This window comes from Nerophis ophidion, linkage group LG25, assembly GCF_033978795.1.
Source record: "Nerophis ophidion isolate RoL-2023_Sa linkage group LG25, RoL_Noph_v1.0, whole genome shotgun sequence".
Lineage (NCBI taxonomy): Eukaryota > Metazoa > Chordata > Actinopteri > Syngnathiformes > Syngnathidae > Nerophis > Nerophis ophidion.
In genome coordinates, this window is record NC_084635.1 from 38838137 (window position 1) to 38855330 (window position 17194).

General features: G+C 39.9%; 1 protein-coding gene across 1 annotated transcript in view; it reads left to right on the top strand.

Annotated features, from left to right (window-relative positions):
* Positions 1 to 17046, top strand: part of LOC133542889 (retinoschisin-like) — a 33818-nt gene extending 16772 nt beyond the window's left edge. The window contains 5 exon segments of the mRNA XM_061887131.1: positions 7077 to 7098; positions 7100 to 7195; positions 7197 to 7254; positions 7257 to 7273; positions 13231 to 17046. Coding sequence (XP_061743115.1) covers positions 7077 to 7098; positions 7100 to 7195; positions 7197 to 7254; positions 7257 to 7273; positions 13231 to 13383 — 346 coding nt within the window. The 3' untranslated portion in view covers positions 13384 to 17046.
* Positions 17047 to 17194: the final 148 nt, after the last annotated feature.

Sequence of the window (17194 nt, forward strand, 5' to 3'; positions counted from 1 at the left end):
AGTGGTGTGTTTCATGGTGTGTAAAGTGGTGTGTAAAGTGGTGTGTTTCATGGTGTGTAAAGTGGTGTGTTTCATGGTGTGTAAAGTGGTGTGTTTCATGGTGTGTAAAGTGGTGTGTAAAGTGGTGTGTTTCATGGTGTGTAAAGTGGTGTGTAAAGTGGTGTGTTTCATGGTGTGTAAAGTGGTGTGTTTCATTGTGTGTAAAGTGGTGTCTTTCAGGGTGTGTAAAGTTATCCATGGTATGTAAAGTGGTGTGTTTCATGGTGTGTAAAGTGGTGTGTAAAGTGGTGTGTTTCATGGTGTGTAAAGTGGTGTGTTACATGGTGTGCAAAATGGTGTGTTTCATGGTGTGTAAAGTGGTGTCTTTCATGGTGTGTAAAGTGGTGTGTAAAGTGGTGTGTAAAGTGGTGTGTTTCATTGTGTGTAAAGTGGTGTGTTTCATGGTGTGTAAAGTGGTGTGTAAAGTGGTGTGTTTCATGGTGTGTAAAGTTCTCCATGGTGTGTAAAGTGGTGTGTTTCATGGTGTGTAAAGTGGTGTGTTTCATGGTGTGTAAAGTGGTGTGTTTTATGGTGTGTAAAGTGGTGTGTTTCATGGTGTGTAAAGTGGTGTGTTTCATGGTGTGTAAGGTGGTGTGTTTCATGGTGTGTAAAGTGGTGTGTTTCATGGTGTGTAAAGTGGTGTGTTTCATGGTGTGTAAAGTGGTGTGTTTCATGGTGTGTAAGGTGGTGTGTAAAGTGGTGTGTTTCATGGTGTGTAAAGTGGTGTGTTTCATTGTGTGTAAAGTGGTGTGTTTCATGGTGTGTAAAGTTCTCCATGGTGTGTAAAGTGGTGTGTTTCATGGTGTGTAAAGTTCTCCATGGTGTGTAAAGTGGTGTGTTTCATGGTGTGTAAAGTGGTGTGTAAAGTGGTGTGTTTCATGGTGTGTAAAGTGGTGTGTTTCATTGTGTGTAAAGTGGTGTGTTTCATGGTGTGTAAAGTTCTCCATGGTGTGTAAAGTGGTGTGTTTCATGGTGTGTAAAGTTCTCCATGGTGTGTAAAGTGGTGTGTTTCATGGTGTGTAAAGTGGTGTGTTTCATTGTGTGTAAAGTGGTGTGTTTGATGGTGTGTAAAGTGGTGTCTTTCAGGGTGTGTAAAGTTCTCCATGGTATGTAAAGTGGTGTGTTTCATGGTGTGTAAAGTGGTGTGTTACATGGTGTGCAAAATGGTGTGTTTCATGGTGTGTAAAGTGGTGTCTTTCATGGTGTGTAAAGTGGTGTGTAAAGTGGTGTGTAAAGTGGTGTGTTTCATTGTGTGTAAAGTGGTGTGTTTCATGGTGTGTAAAGTGGTGTGTAAAGTGGTGTGTTTCATGGTGTGTAAAGTTCTCCATGGTGTGTAAAGTGGTGTGTTTCATGGTGTGTAAAGTGGTGTGTTTCATGGTGTGTAAAGTTCTCCATGGTGTGTAAAGTGGTGTGTTTCATGGTGTGTAAGGTGGTGTGTTTCATGGTGTGTAAAGTGGTGTGTTTCATGGTGTGTAAAGTGGTGTGTTTCATGGTGTGTAAGGTGGTGTGTTTCATGGTGTGTAAAGTGGTGTGTTTCATGGTGTGTAAAGTTCTCCATGGTGTGTAAAGTGGTGTGTTTCATGGTGTGTAAGGTGGTGTGTAAAGTGGTGTGTAAAGTGGTGTGTTTCATGGTGTGTAAGGTGGTGTGTTTCATGGTGTGTAAAGTGGTGTGTTTCATGGTGTGTAAAGTTCTCCATGGTGTGTAAAGTGGTGTGTTTCATGGTGTGTAAGGTGGTGTGTTTCATGGTGTGTAAAGTGGTGTGTTTCATGGTGTGTAAGGTGGTGTGTTTCATGGTGTGTAAAGTGGTGTGTAAAGTGGTGTGTAAAGTGGTGTGTTTCATGGTGTGTAAAGTGGTGTGTTTCATGGTGTGTAAGGTGGTGTGTAAAGTGGTGTGTTTCATGGTGTGTAAAGTGGTGTGTTTCATTGTGTGTAAAGTGGTGTGTTTCATGGTGTGTTTCATGGTGTGTAAAGTGGTGTGTAAAGTTCTCCATTGTGTGTAAAGTGGTGTGTTTCATGGTGTGTAAAGTGGTGTGTAAAGTGGTGTGTTTCATGGTGTGTAAAGTTCTCCATGGTGTGTAAGGTGGTGTGTTTCATGGTGTGTAAAGTGGTGTGTTTCATGGTGTGTAAGGTGGTGTGTTTCATGGTGTGTAAAGTGGTGTGTTTCATGGTGTGTAAAGTTCTCCATGGTGTGTTTCATGGTGTGTTTCATGGTGTGTAAGGTGGTGTGTTTCATGGTGTGTAAAGTGGTGTGTTTCATGGTGTGTAAGGTGGTGTGTTTCATGGTGTGTAAAGTGGTGTGTTTCATGGTGTGTAAAGTGGTGTGTCTCATGGTGTGTAAAGTGGTGTGTTTCATGGTGTGTAAGGTGGTGTGTAAAGTGGTGTGTTTCATGGTGTGTAAAGTGGTGTGTTTCATTGTGTGTAAAGTGGTGTGTTTCATGGTGTGTTTCATGGTGTGTAAAGTGGTGTGTAAAGTTCTCCATTGTGTGTAAAGTGGTGTGTTTCATGGTGTGTAAAGTGGTGTGTAAAGTGGTGTGTTTCATGGTGTGTAAAGTTCTCCATGGTGTGTAAAGTGGTGTGTTTCATGGTGTGTAAAGTGGTGTGTTTCATGGTGTGTAAAGTGGTGTGTTTTATGGTGTGTAAAGTGGTGTGTTTCATGGTGTGTAAAGTGGTGTGTTTCATGGTGTGTAAAGTGGTGTGTTTCATGGTGTGTAAGGTGGTGTGTTTCATGGTGTGTAAAGTGGTGTGTTTCATGGTGTGTAAGGTGGTGTGTTTCATGGTGTGTAAAGTGGTGTGTTTCATGGTGTGTAAAGTGGTGTGTTTCATGGTGTGTAAAGTGGTGTGTTTCATGGTGTGTAAGGTGGTGTGTAAAGTGGTGTGTTTCATGGTGTGTAAAGTGGTGTGTTTCATTGTGTGTAAAGTGGTGTGTTTCATGGTGTGTAAAGTTCTCCATGGTGTGTAAAGTGGTGTGTTTCATGGTGTGTAAAGTTCTCCATGGTGTGTAAAGTGGTGTGTTTCATGGTGTGTAAAGTTCTCCATGGTGTTTAAAGTGGTGTGTTCATGGTGTGTAAAGTGGTGTGTTTCATGGTGTGTAAAGTTCTCCATGGTGTGTAAAGTGGTGTGTTTCATGGTGTGTAAAGTGGTGTGTTTCATTGTGTGTAAAGTGGTGTGTTTCATGGTGTGTAAAGTGGTGTGTTTCATGGTGTGTAAGGTGGTGTGTTTCATGGTGTGTAAAGTGGTGTGTTTCATGGTGTGTAAAGTGGTGTGTTTCATGGTGTGTAAAGTGTTGTGTTTCATGGTGTGTAAAGTGGTGTGTTTCATCGTGTGTAAAGTGGTGTGTTTCATGGTGTGTAAAGTGGTGTGTTTCATGGTGTGTAAAGTGGTGTGTTTCATGGTGTGTAAAGTGGTGTGTTTCATTGTGTGTAAAGTGGTGTCTTTCAGGGTGTGTAAAGTTCTCCATGGTATGTAAAGTGGTGTGTTTCATGGTGTGTAAAGTGGTGTGTTACATGGTGTGCAAAATGGTGTGTTTCATGGTGTGTAAAGTGGTGTCTTTCATGGTGTGTAAAGTGGTGTGTAAAGTGGTGTGTAAAGTGGTGTGTTTCATTGTGTGTAAAGTGGTGTGTTTCATGGTGTGTAAAGTGGTGTGTAAAGTGGTGTGTTTCATGGTGTGTAAAGTTATCCATGGTGTGTAAAGTGGTGTGTTTCATGGTGTGTAAAGTGGTGTGTTTCATGGTGTGTAAAGTTATCCATGGTGTGTAAAGTGGTGTGTTTCATGGTGTGTAAGGTGGTGTGTTTCATGGTGTGTAAAGTGGTGTGTTTCATGGTGTGTAAAGTGGTGTGTTTCATGGTGTGTAAGGTGGTGTGTTTCATGGTGTGTAAAGTGGTGTGTTTCATGGTGTGTAAAGTTCTCCATGGTGTGTAAAGTGGTGTGTTTCATGGTGTGTAAGGTGGTGTGTTTCATGGTGTGTAAAGTGGTGTGTTTCATGGTGTGTAAGGTGGTGTGTTTCATGGTGTGTAAAGTGGTGTGTTTCATGGTGTGTAAAGTTCTCCATGGTGTGTAAAGTGGTGTGTTTCATGGTGTGTAAGGTGGTGTGTTTCATGGTGTGTAAAGTGGTGTGTTTCATGGTGTGTAAGGTGGTGTGTTTCATGGTGTGTAAAGTGGTGTGTTTCATGGTGTGTAAAGTGGTGTGTTTCATGGTGTGTAAAGTGGTGTGTTTCATGGTGTGTAAGGTGGTGTGTAAAGTGGTGTGTTTCATGGTGTGTAAAGTGGTGTGTTTCATTGTGTGTAAAGTGGTGTGTTTCATGGTGTGTTTCATGGTGTGTAAAGTGGTGTGTAAAGTTCTCCATGGTGTGTAAAGTGGTGTGTTTCATGGTGTGTAAAGTTCTCCATGGTGTGTAAAGTGGTGTGTTTCATGGTGTGTAAAGTTCTCCATGGTGTGTAAAGTGGTGTGTTTCATGGTGTGTTTCATTGTGTGTAAAGTGGTGTGTTTCATGGTGTGTAAAGTGGTGTGTTTCATGGTGTGTAAAGTGGTGTGTTTCATGGTGTGTAAAGTGGTGTGTTTCAGTGTGTGTAAAGTGGTGTGTTTCATGGTGTGTAAAGTGGTGTGTTTCATGGTGTGTAAAGTGGTGTGTTTCATGGTGTGTAAAGTGGTGTGTTTCATCGTGTGTAAAGTGGTGTGTTTCATGGTGTGTAAAGTGGTGTGTTTCATCGTGTGTAAAGTGGTGTGTTTCATGGTGTGTAAAGTGGTGTGTTTCATGGTGTGTAAAGTGGTGTGTTTCATGGTGTGTAAAGTGGTGTGTTTCATGGTGTGTAAAGTGGTGTGTTTCATGGTGTGTAAAGTTCTCCATGGTGTGTAAAGTGGTGTGTTTCATGGTGTGTAAGGTGGTGTGTTTCATGGTGTGTAAAGTGGTGTGTTTCATGGTGTGTAAGGTGGTGTGTTTCATGGTGTGTAAAGTGGTGTGTTTCATGGTGTGTAAAGTTCTCCATGGTGTGTAAAGTGGTGTGTTTCATGGTGTGTAAGGTGGTGTGTTTCATGGTGTGTAAAGTGGTGTGTTTCATGGTGTGTAAGGTGGTGTGTTTCATGGTGTGTAAAGTGGTGTGTTTCATGGTGTGTAAAGTTCTCCATGGTGTGTAAAGTGGTGTGTTTCATGGTGTGTAAGGTGGTGTGTTTTCATGGTGTGTAAAGTGGTGTGTTTCATGGTGTGTAAGGTGGTGTGTTTCATGGTGTGTAAAGTGGTGTGTTTCATGGTGTGTAAAGTGGTGTGTTTCATGGTGTGTAAAGTGGTGTGTTTCATGGTGTGTAAGGTGGTGTGTAAAGTGGTGTGTTTCATGGTGTGTAAAGTGGTGTGTTTCATTGTGTGTAAAGTGGTGTGTTTCATGGTGTGTTTCATGGTGTGTAAAGTGGTGTGTAAAGTTCTCCATGGTGTGTAAAGTGGTGTGTTTCATGGTGTGTAAAGTTCTCCATGGTGTGTAAAGTGGTGTGTTTCATGGTGTGTAAAGTTCTCCATGGTGTGTAAAGTGGTGTGTTTCATGGTGTGTTTCATTGTGTGTAAAGTGGTGTGTTTCATGGTGTGTAAAGTGGTGTGTTTCATTGTGTGTAAAGTGGTGTGTTTCATGGTGTGTAAAGTGGTGTGTTTCATCGTGTGTAAAGTGGTGTGTTTCATGGTGTGTAAAGTGGTGTGTTTCATGGTGTGTAAAGTGGTGTGTTTCATGGTGTGTAAAGTTCTCCATGGTGTGTAAAGTGGTGTGTTTCATGGTGTGTAAGTGGTGTGTTTCATGGTGTGTAAAGTGGTGTGTTTCATGGTGTGTTCATTGTGTGTAAAGTGGTGTGTTTCATGGTGTGTAAAGTGGTGTGTTTCATGGTGTGTAAAGTGGTGTGTTTCATGGTGTGTAAAGTGGTGTGTTTCATGGTGTGTAAAGTGGTGTGTTTCATGGTGTGTAAAGTGGTGTGTTTCATGGTGTGTAAAGTGGTGTGTTTCATTGTGTGTAAAGTGGTGTGTTTCATGGTGTGTAAAGTGGTGTGTTTCATCGTGTGTAAAGTGGTGTGTTTCATGGTGTGTAAAGTGGTGTGTTTCATGGTGTGTAAAGTGGTGTGTTTCATGGTGTGTAAAGTGGTGTGTTTCATGGTGTGTAAAGTTCTCCATGGTGTGTAAAGTGGTGTGTTTCATGGTGTGTAAAGTTCTCCATGGTGTGTAAAGTGGTGTGTTTCATGGTGTGTAAAGTGGTGTGTTTCATTGTGTGTAAAGTTGTGTGTTTCATGGTGTGTAAAGTGGTGTGTTTCATGGTGTGTAAAGTGGTGTGTTTCATGGTGTGTAAAGTTGTGTGTTTCATGGTGTGTAAGTTGGTGTGTTTCATGGGGGGGGGGGGGGGGGGGTCAGTGCTGAGTCCCTGTTTTCTTTGTCAAAGCGGACATAAAAAGTATTCAATTCCTCAGCTAAGCGGGCGCTGACTTTCACTGAGGGAGAGGTTGTTTTTTTTGAAAGTTTGTAATTGCTTTGACACCTGCCCACACCTGCCCACACCTGCCCAGGATCTGAGTTACTTAAGCAATCCTGGAGTTTATTCTAATTTGGCATCAATGATCCCCTTCCTCAAAGCAGTCCTGGCTGAACGGTAGATAAGTGGATCGCCTGATCTAAATGCCACGTCCCTGTCTTTGAGTCATTGTGTCACCCAGTGGTAACACACGGTTTGTGTTAAATGATGTGACACAATCTCTGGCAGAAGGTCATATAGTTCAGTACAGTTGAGGTGTATTTGTCCAGAGACTCACGCAAAATAGCAGTTTGTCTCTAAAAGTGTCCCAAAGAGTGTGATGAAAATAATCCTGGAGCTGATTGGACAGCATCTTCTGGCCATGTTCTTCATAGTTTTGTTGGGCATTCCAGAAAAAAGGTGGTCTAATTACGCTATGCTAAACACATATGCTAAATACGCTAATGTTAGCATGCCTAACAGATGTGTGCAGAAGGACAGTTAGCATGTGTCATCTTGCACGAAGGTTAGGTTGGACTTGTCCTTCTCTGTTTGCTGCTCCAGGTGTGCTTGGCTGTCCAAGTTCCATGGACAACAACCAGTGGCTGCAGGTGGACCTGATGGAGGTGAAGGTGGTCTCAGGAATCCTCACTCAGGGTCGCTGTGACGCAGACGAGTGGTGGTGACCAGTACAGTGTCCAGTATCGCTCTGACCACACCCTCAACTGGATCTTCTACAAGGACCAACTGGAAACAACAGGGTAGGAAACACACCACTTTACACATCACTTTACACACCATGAAACACACCACTTTAACACACCATGAAACACACCACTTTACACACCATGAAACTCACCACTTTACACACCAGAAACACACCACTTTACACACCATGAAAACACACCACTTTACACACCATGAAAACACACCACTTTACAGCACCATGAAACAAACCACTTTACACACCATGAAACAACACCACTTTACACACCATGAAACACACCATGAAACACACCACTTTACACACCATGGAGAACTTTACACACCATGAAAACACACCACTTTACACACAATGAAACACACCACTTTACACACCATGAAGCACACCACTTTACACACCATGAAACACACCACTTTACACACCATGAAACACACCACTTTACACACCATAAAACACACCACTTTACACACCATGGAGAACTTTACACACCATGAAACACACCACTTTACACACCATAGAGAACTTTACACACCATGAAACACACCACTTTACACACCATGAAACACACCACTTTACACACAATGAAACACACCACTTTACACACCATGAAACACACCACTTTACACACCATGAAACACACCACTTTACACACAATGAAACACACCACTTTACACACCACTTTACACACCACTTTACACACCATGAAACACACCACTTTACACACCATGAAACACACCACTTTACACACCATGAAACACACCACTTTACACACCATGAAACACACCACTTTACACACAATGAAACACACCACTTTACACACCATGAAACACACCACTTTACACACCATGAAACACACCACTTTACACACCATGAAACACACCACTTTACACACCATGAAACACACCACTTTACACACCATGAAACACACCACTTTACACACCATGAAACACACCACTTTACACACCATGAAACACACCACTTTACACACCATAAAACACACCACTTTACACACCATGAAACACACCACTTTACACACCATCAAACACACCACTTTACACACCATGAAACACACCACTTTACACACCATAAAACACACCACTTTACACACCATGAAACACACCATGAAACACACCATAAAACACACCACTTTACACACCATGAAACACACCATAAAACACACCATGAAACACACCACTTTACACACCATGAAACACACCACTTTACACACCATCAAACACACCACTTTACACACCATAAAACACACAATGAAATACACCACTTTACACACCATGAAACACACCACTTTACACACCATGAAACACACCATAAAACACACCATAAAACACACAATGAAACACACCACTTTACACACCATGAAACACACCACTTTACACACCATCAAACACACCACTTTACACACCATAAAACACACAATGAAACACACCACTTTACACACCATGAAACACACCACTTTACACACCATGAAACACACCATAAAACACACCACTTTACACACCATAAAACACACAATGAAACACACCACTTTACACACCATGAAACACACCACTTTACACACCATGAAACACACCATAAACACACCACTTTACACACCATGAAACACACCACTTTACACACCATGAAACACACCACTTTACACACCATGAAACACACCACTTTACACACCATGAAACACACCACTTTACACACCATGAAACACACCATGAAACACACCACTTTACACACCATGGAGAACTTTACACACCATGAAACACACCACTTTACACACAATGAAACACACCACTTTACACACCATGAAGCACACCACTTTACACACCATGAAACACACCACTTTACACACCATGAAACACACCACTTTACACACCATAAAACACACCACTTTACACACCATGGAGAACTTTACACACCATGAAACACACCACTTTACACACCATAGAGAACTTTACACACCATGAAACACACCACTTTACACACCATGAAACACACCACTTTACACACAATGAAACACACCACTTTACACACCATGAAACACACCACTTTACACACCATGAAACACACCACTTTACACACCATAAAACACACAATGAAACACACCACTTTACACACCATGAAACACACCATAAAACACACCACTTTACACACCATAAAACACACAATGAAACACACCACTTTACACACCATGAAACACACCACTTTACACACCATCAAACACACCACTTTACACACCATGAAACACACCACTTTACACACCATGAAACACACCATAAAACACACCACTTTACACACCATAAAACACACAATGAAACACACCACTTTACACACCATGAAACACACCACTTTACACACCATCAAACACACCACTTTACACACCATGAAACACACCACTTTACACACCATAAAACACACAATGAAACACACCACTTTACACACCATGAAACACACCACTTTACACACCATGAAACACACCATAAAACACACCACTTTACACACCATAAAACACACAATGAAACACACCACTTTACACACCATGAAACACACCACTTTACACACCATCAAACACACCACTTTACACACCATGAAACACACCACTTTACACACCATAAAACACACAATGAAACACACCATTTTACACACCATGAAACACACCACTTTACACACCATGAAACACACAATGAAACACACCATTTTACACACAATGAAACACACCATTTTACACACCATGAAACACACCACTTTACACACCATGAAACACACCACTTTACACACCATCAAACACACCACTTTACACACCATGAAACACACCACTTTACACACCATAAAACACACAATGAAACACACCACTTTACACACCATGAAACACACCACTTTACACACCATGAAACACACCATAAAACACACCACTTTACACACCATAAAACACACAATGAAACACACCACTTTACACACCATGAAACACACCACTTTACACACCATGAAACACACCATAAAACACACCACTTTACACACCATGAAACACACCACTTTACACACCATGAAACACACCATAAAACACACCACTTTACACACCATGAAACACACCATAAAACACACCACTTTACACACCATAAAACACACCATGAAACACACCACTTTACACACCATCAAACACACCACTTTACACACCATGAAACACACCACTTTACACACCATAAAACACACAATGAAACACACCATTTTACACACCATGGAGCACACCTGGATATAAGCCACACCCACTCAATTGTAGGTTAAAAATATATAAGTTTTCATGAGTAAGTCCCAGATATATACTTGTCGTGAAATGAGTTATTTACACAGAAATATTTACATACCTTCATTGTTTCCAAATGCTGTCTGGAACACGGCAGTAAAACGGTGGATCAAACAAAACAGAAGTCATATACATATATGTATATTTATAAATATATACGTTCTATGGTTTGTCCGTTATACAATACCGGGGTGGAGCAAAATATGCATTAGGTCAGGAAAAGACACAAAGGCTATTTCATCCCTACAAGCCTGTTTTGCAGGTTTCCCTGCTCTTCAGGGGATTTTATTGAAGTGTCTGTGGTTGTTACATATATATAGGGTACATTACATGGGGGTGTGTACACAATAGTGCCTTGCTTTTGTGCCGGCATGATGAGACCAGTATATACTTTATGTATGTATATATATATATATATATATATGTATATATATATATATATATATATAGTTTACTGCAAATAAAATTTCAAAGTGGAATATTTAATGTGAAATAATAGGTAGGATCCTTAAATACGTCAATAATTCCTAACAATATTGATTTTGATTTTATTTTATTTTTTTAATAATGACAGTTTAAAAAATATCCCACCAAAATTGTAAAAAAAAATAAGTCATACATGTATATATTTTTTTCTCTTTCAATGCTTACTTTTGACATATTTTATGCTTTTCCCCTTTTGTCACTCAAACGTTTTAATATTCACGCCCAAAATATTTCAAAGTGGAAAATTTGACGTCAAGTAATAAGATCCTTTAATAAGTTGAAGAACACTGATTTTGATGGATTGTTTTATTTATTTATTTTTTTTTTTATTAAATTTTTTTTAATATATAAATCAAAAAATCCCACAAAATTTGCAAAAAAATGTATAATTTTTGTGTTTTTTGTGTTATGCTTTTTTTTGCCATGTAAAACTTTGTCTATTCTAAATCAATTATTTAATATTCACCCCCAAAATTAGACGTCAAGTAATGAGTAAAAAATTCATAGCAACATTGATTTTAATTCATACTTTAAAAAATAATAATGGCAGTTTTAAAAAATCCCATTAAAATGATGAAAAAATAAGTCGTACATGTATCTTTTCTCACTTTCAACGCTTACTTTTTATATTTTTTTGTGCTTTTTGTGAAATAAAACTTTTTTTAAATAGCAAAGACCGAGGTCAAGTAATTGCAGCTTTTTAGAAGTCCACAATTCATTGTGGACTTCTAAAAACCATTGAAACCACTTGAAAACAACCTCAAAACCATTGAAACCATCAAAACCACTTAAAAAACATTAAAACCATCAAAACCACTTAAAAAACATTGAAACCATCAAAACCACATAAAAACCATCAAAACCAATTAAAAACCATCCAAATCATCAAAACCACTTAAAAACCATTGAAACCACTTGAAAACAACCTCAAAACCATTGAAACCATCAAAACCACTTAAAAACCATTGAAACCATCAAAACCACTTAAAAAACATTGAAACCATCAAAACCACATAAAAACCATCAAAACCAATTAAAAACCATCCAAACCATCAAAACCACTTAAAAACCATTGAAACCACTTGAAAACAACCTCAAAACCATTGAAACCATCAAAACCACTTAAAAAACATTGAAACCATCAAAACCACTTAAAAAACATTGAAACCATCAAAACCAATTAAAAACCATCCAAACCATCAAAACCACTTAAAACCATCCAAACCATCAAAACCACTTAAAAACCATTGAAACCATCAAAACCACATAAAAACCATTGAAACCATTAAAACCACTTGAAAACCATTGAAACCGTTGAAACCATCAAAACCACTTAAAAACCATCGAAACCATCAAAACCACTTAAAAACCATTGAAACCATCAAAACCACACTAAAACAATTGAAACCATTAAAACCACTTAAAAACCATTGAAACCATTAAAACCACTTGAAAAACACTTAAAAACCAGCCAAACCATCAAAACCACTTAAAAATCATTGAAACCATCAAAACCACATAACAACCATCAAAACCACTTAAAAACCATCCAAACCATCAAAACGACATAAAAACCATTGAAACCATCAAAACCACTTAAAAACCATTTAAACCGTTGAAACCATCAAAACTACCTAAAAACCGTTGAAACCATCAACACCACTTAGAAACTATTGAAACCATCAAAACCACTTAAAAAACATTGAAACCACTTGAAAACCACTTAAAAACCATCCAAACCACTTAAAACCCATTGAAATCATCAACACCACTTAAAAACCATCCAAACCATCAAAACCACTTAAAAACCATTGAAACCATCAAAACCACTTAAAAATCATTGAAACCATCAAAACTACTTAAAAACCATTGAAACCATCAAAACCACTTAAAAACTATCGAAAGCATCAAAACTATATAAAAACCACCAAAACCACTTAAAAACCATTGAAACCATCAAAACTACTTAAAAACCATTGAAACCATCAACACCACTTAGAAACTATTGAAACCATCAAAACCACTTAAAAATCATTGAAACCACTTGAAAACCACTTAAAAACCATCCAAACCACCACAATTCATCATTTTATTTCAGTATTATGTTTGCAGTATTTTAGAGTGTTGAAAACTGGCACCGGGTGTTGACGCACAACGGAAGTCCAAGGCGAGCACGTCATGTGTCCTGGTCTCGTCCCCAGGTCTTCTACGGGAACTCGGACCGCTCGTCCTCGGTCCAGAACCTCCTGCGGCCGCCCATCGTGGCGCGCTACCTGCGCATCCTGCCTCTGGGCTGGCACACTCGCATCGCCCTGCGCCTGGAGCTGCTGCTCTGCATGGACAAGTGTGCCTGATGACCTCTGACCTTTCACCTCATGCAGCCTTCCACCTGTGTCAGCAAAATGTTGTCTTGTTACCTCCTAACACCATCTTTTCATCTTTCATGTGCAAACCTTTTCTCTCAGACCCTCATGTTGTCTTCAGTCGGTGCTTTCATTTTCAAAGGATTCTTACCTTTCACCTGCACCTGCATCCACTCAAAGCAATCAGCAGCAGCGTTGCCATGCAAGAAGAAGCTAATAATCAGCAGCGTTGCTATGGAAGAAGATAATAATCGGCAGCGTTGCTATGGAAGAAGATAATAATCAGCAGTGTTGCTATGGAAGAAGATAATAATCACCAGCGTTGCTATGGAAGAAGATAATAATCAGCAGCGTTGCTATGGAAGAAGATAACAGTTAGCAGCGTTGCTATGGAAGAAGATAACAGTTAGCAGCGTTGCTATGGAAAAAGATAACAGTTAGCAGCGTTGCTATGGAAGAAGATAATAGTTAGCAGCGTTGCTATGGAAGAAGATAACAGTTAGCAGCGTTGCTATGGAAGAAGATAATAATCGGCAGCGTTGCTATGGAAGAAGATAATAATCAGCAGTGTTGCTATGGAAGAAGATAATAATCACCAGCGTTGCTATGGAAGAAGATAATAATCAGCAGCGTTGCTATGGAAGAAGATAACAGTTAGCAGCGTTGCTATGGAAGATAACAGTTAGCAGCGTTGCTATGGAAGAAGATAACAGTTAGCAGCGTTGCTATGGAAGAAGATAACAGTTAGCAGCGTTGCTATGGAAGAAGATAATAGTTAGCAGCGTTGCTATGGAAGAAGATAACAGTTAGCAGCGTTGCAATGGAAGAAGATAACAGTTAGCAGTGTTGCTATGGAAGAAGATAACAGTTAGCAGCGTTGCTATGGAAGAAGATAACAGTTAGCAGCGTTGCTATGGAAGAAGATAACAGTTAGCAGTGTTGCTATGGAAGAAGATAACAGTTAGCAGTGTTGCTATGGAAGAAGATAACAGTTGGCGGCGTTGCTATGGAAGAAGGTACAAGTTAGCAGCGTTGCTATGGAAGAAGATAACAGTTAGCAGCGTTGCTATGGAAGAAGATAACCGTCAGCAGTGTTGCTATGGAAGAATATAACAGTTGGCGGCGTTGCTATGGAAGAAGGTACAAGTTAGCAGCGTTGCTATGGAAGAAGATAACAGTTAGCAGCGTTGCTATGGAAGAAGATAACAGTTAGCAGCGTTGCTATGGAAGAAGATAACAGTTAGCAGCGTTGCTATGCAAGAAGATAACAGTTAGCAGCGTTGCTGTGGAAGAAGATAACAGTTAGCAGCGTTGCTATGGAAGAAGATAACAGTTAGCAGCGTTGCTATGGAAGAAGATAACAGTTAGCAGCGTTGCTATGGAAGAAGCTAACAGTTAGCAGCGTTGCTATGGAAGAAGATAACAGTTAGCAGTGTTGCTATGCAAGAAGATAACAGTTAGCAGCGTTGCTGTGGAAGAAGATAACAGTTAGCAGCGTTGCTATGGAAGAAGATAACAGTTAGCAGCGTTGCTATGGAAGAAGATAACAGTTAGCAGCGTTGCTATGGAAGAAGATAACAGTTAGCAGCGTTGCTATGGAAGAAGATAACAGTTAGCAGCGTTGCTATGGAAGAAGATAACAGTTAGCAGCATTGCTGTGGAAGAAGATAAGTTAGCAGTGTTGCTATGGAAGAAGATAACAGTTAGCAGCGTTGCTATGGAAGAAGATAACAGTTAGCAGCGTTGCTATGGAAGAAGCTAACAGTTAGCAGCGTTGCTATGGAAGAAGATAACAGTTAGCAGCATTGCTATGGAAGAAGATAACAGTTAGCAGCGTTGCTATGGAAGAAGATAACAGTTAGCAGCGTTGCTATGCAAGAAGATAACAGTTAGCAGCGTTGCTATGGAAGAAGATAATAATCGGCAGCGTTGCTATGGAAGAAGATAATAATCAGCAGTGTTGCTATGGAAGAAGATAATAATCACCAGCGTTGCTATGGAAGAAGATAATAATCAGCAGCGTTGCTATGGAAGAAGATAACAGTTAGCAGCGTTGCTATGGAAGATAACAGTTAGCAGCGTTGCTATGGAAGAAGATAACAGTTAGCAGCGTTGCTATGGAAGAAGATAACAGTTAGCAGCGTTGCTATGGAAGAAGATAATAGTTAGCAGCGTTGCTATGGAAGAAGATAACAGTTAGCAGCGTTGCAATGGAAGAAGATAACAGTTAGCAGTGTTGCTATGGAAGAAGATAACAGTTAGCAGCGTTGCTATGGAAGAAGATAACAGTTAGCAGCGTTGCTATGGAAGAAGATAACAGTTAGCAGTGTTGCTATGGAAGAAGATAACAGTTAGCAGTGTTGCTATGGAAGAAGATAACAGTTGGCGGCGTTGCTATGGAAGAAGGTACAAGTTAGCGGCGTTGCTATGGAAGAAGATAACAGTTAGCAGCGTTGCTATGGAAGAAGATAACCGTCAGCAGTGTTGCTATGGAAGAATATAACAGTTGGCGGCGTTGCTATGGAAGAAGGTACAAGTTAGCAGCGTTGCTATGGAAGAAGATAACAGTTAGCAGCGTTGCTATGGAAGAAGATAACAGTTAGCAGCCTTGCTATGGAAGAAGATAACAGTTAGCAGCGTTGCTATGCAAGAAGATAACAGTTAGCAGCGTTGCTGTGGAAGAAGATAACAGTTAGCAGCGTTGCTATGGAAGAAGATAACAGTTAGCAGCGTTGCTATGGAAGAAGATAACAGTTAGCAGCGTTGCTATGGAAGAAGCTAACAGTTAGCAGCGTTGCTATGGAAGAAGATAACAGTTAGCAGCATTGCTATGGAAGAAGATAACAGTTAGCAGCGTTGCTATGGAAGAAGATAACAGTTAGCAGTGTTGCTATGCAAGAAGATAACAGTTAGCAGCGTTGCTGTGGAAGAAGATAACAGTTAGCAGCGTTGCTATGGAAGAAGATAACAGTTAGCAGCGTTGCTATGGAAGAAGATAACAGTTAGCAGCGTTGCTATGGAAGAAGATAACAGTTAGCAGCGTTGCTATGGAAGAAGATAACAGTTAGCAGCGTTGCTATGGAAGAAGATAACAGTTAGCAGCATTGCTGTGGAAGAAGATAAGTTAGCAGTGTTGCTATGGAAGAAGATAACAGTTAGCAGCGTTGCTATGGAAGAAGATAACAGTTAGCAGCGTTGCTATGGAAGAAGCTAACAGTTAGCAGCGTTGCTATGGAAGAAGATAACAGTTAGCAGCATTGCTATGGAAGAAGATAACAGTTAGCAGCGTTGCTATGGAAGAAGATAACAGTTAGCAGCGTTGCTATGGAAGAAGATAACCGTTAGCAGCGTTGCTATGGAAGAAGATAACAGTCTGCAGTGTTGCTATGGAAGAATGTCTACCAAAGCTTCCTCTTTAAAACAAAAAACATGTTTTAATATCACAAATAAAATGTCTCCTTCATATTTCTTCTTCTTTGTGTAACTTTGATGTACTTTAATGCGTTTCATGTCTTTTCCAAAGTTTGGCGCCAAATCTTGTCCTGTAATAAAATGTGTATAATTTAATGCTGTGTTCTTTTCCTAAAAGCAAACATGTTTTGTTGTTGTTTTCCTGAAATAAAGATGTTCACAAACAATCAGGAAAATGTCGTCTTTGCCACAAACATGAAGAAGACTGAAAAAGGTGGACTTTTATTGTGAAAGGGTGTAATTTAGCCTAGAGGTAAATATATTATTTCTACACACATCCTGTCAGGGTGGCCATCAAATAAAGGAAACAACAAAGTGCAGTTTGGAGAAA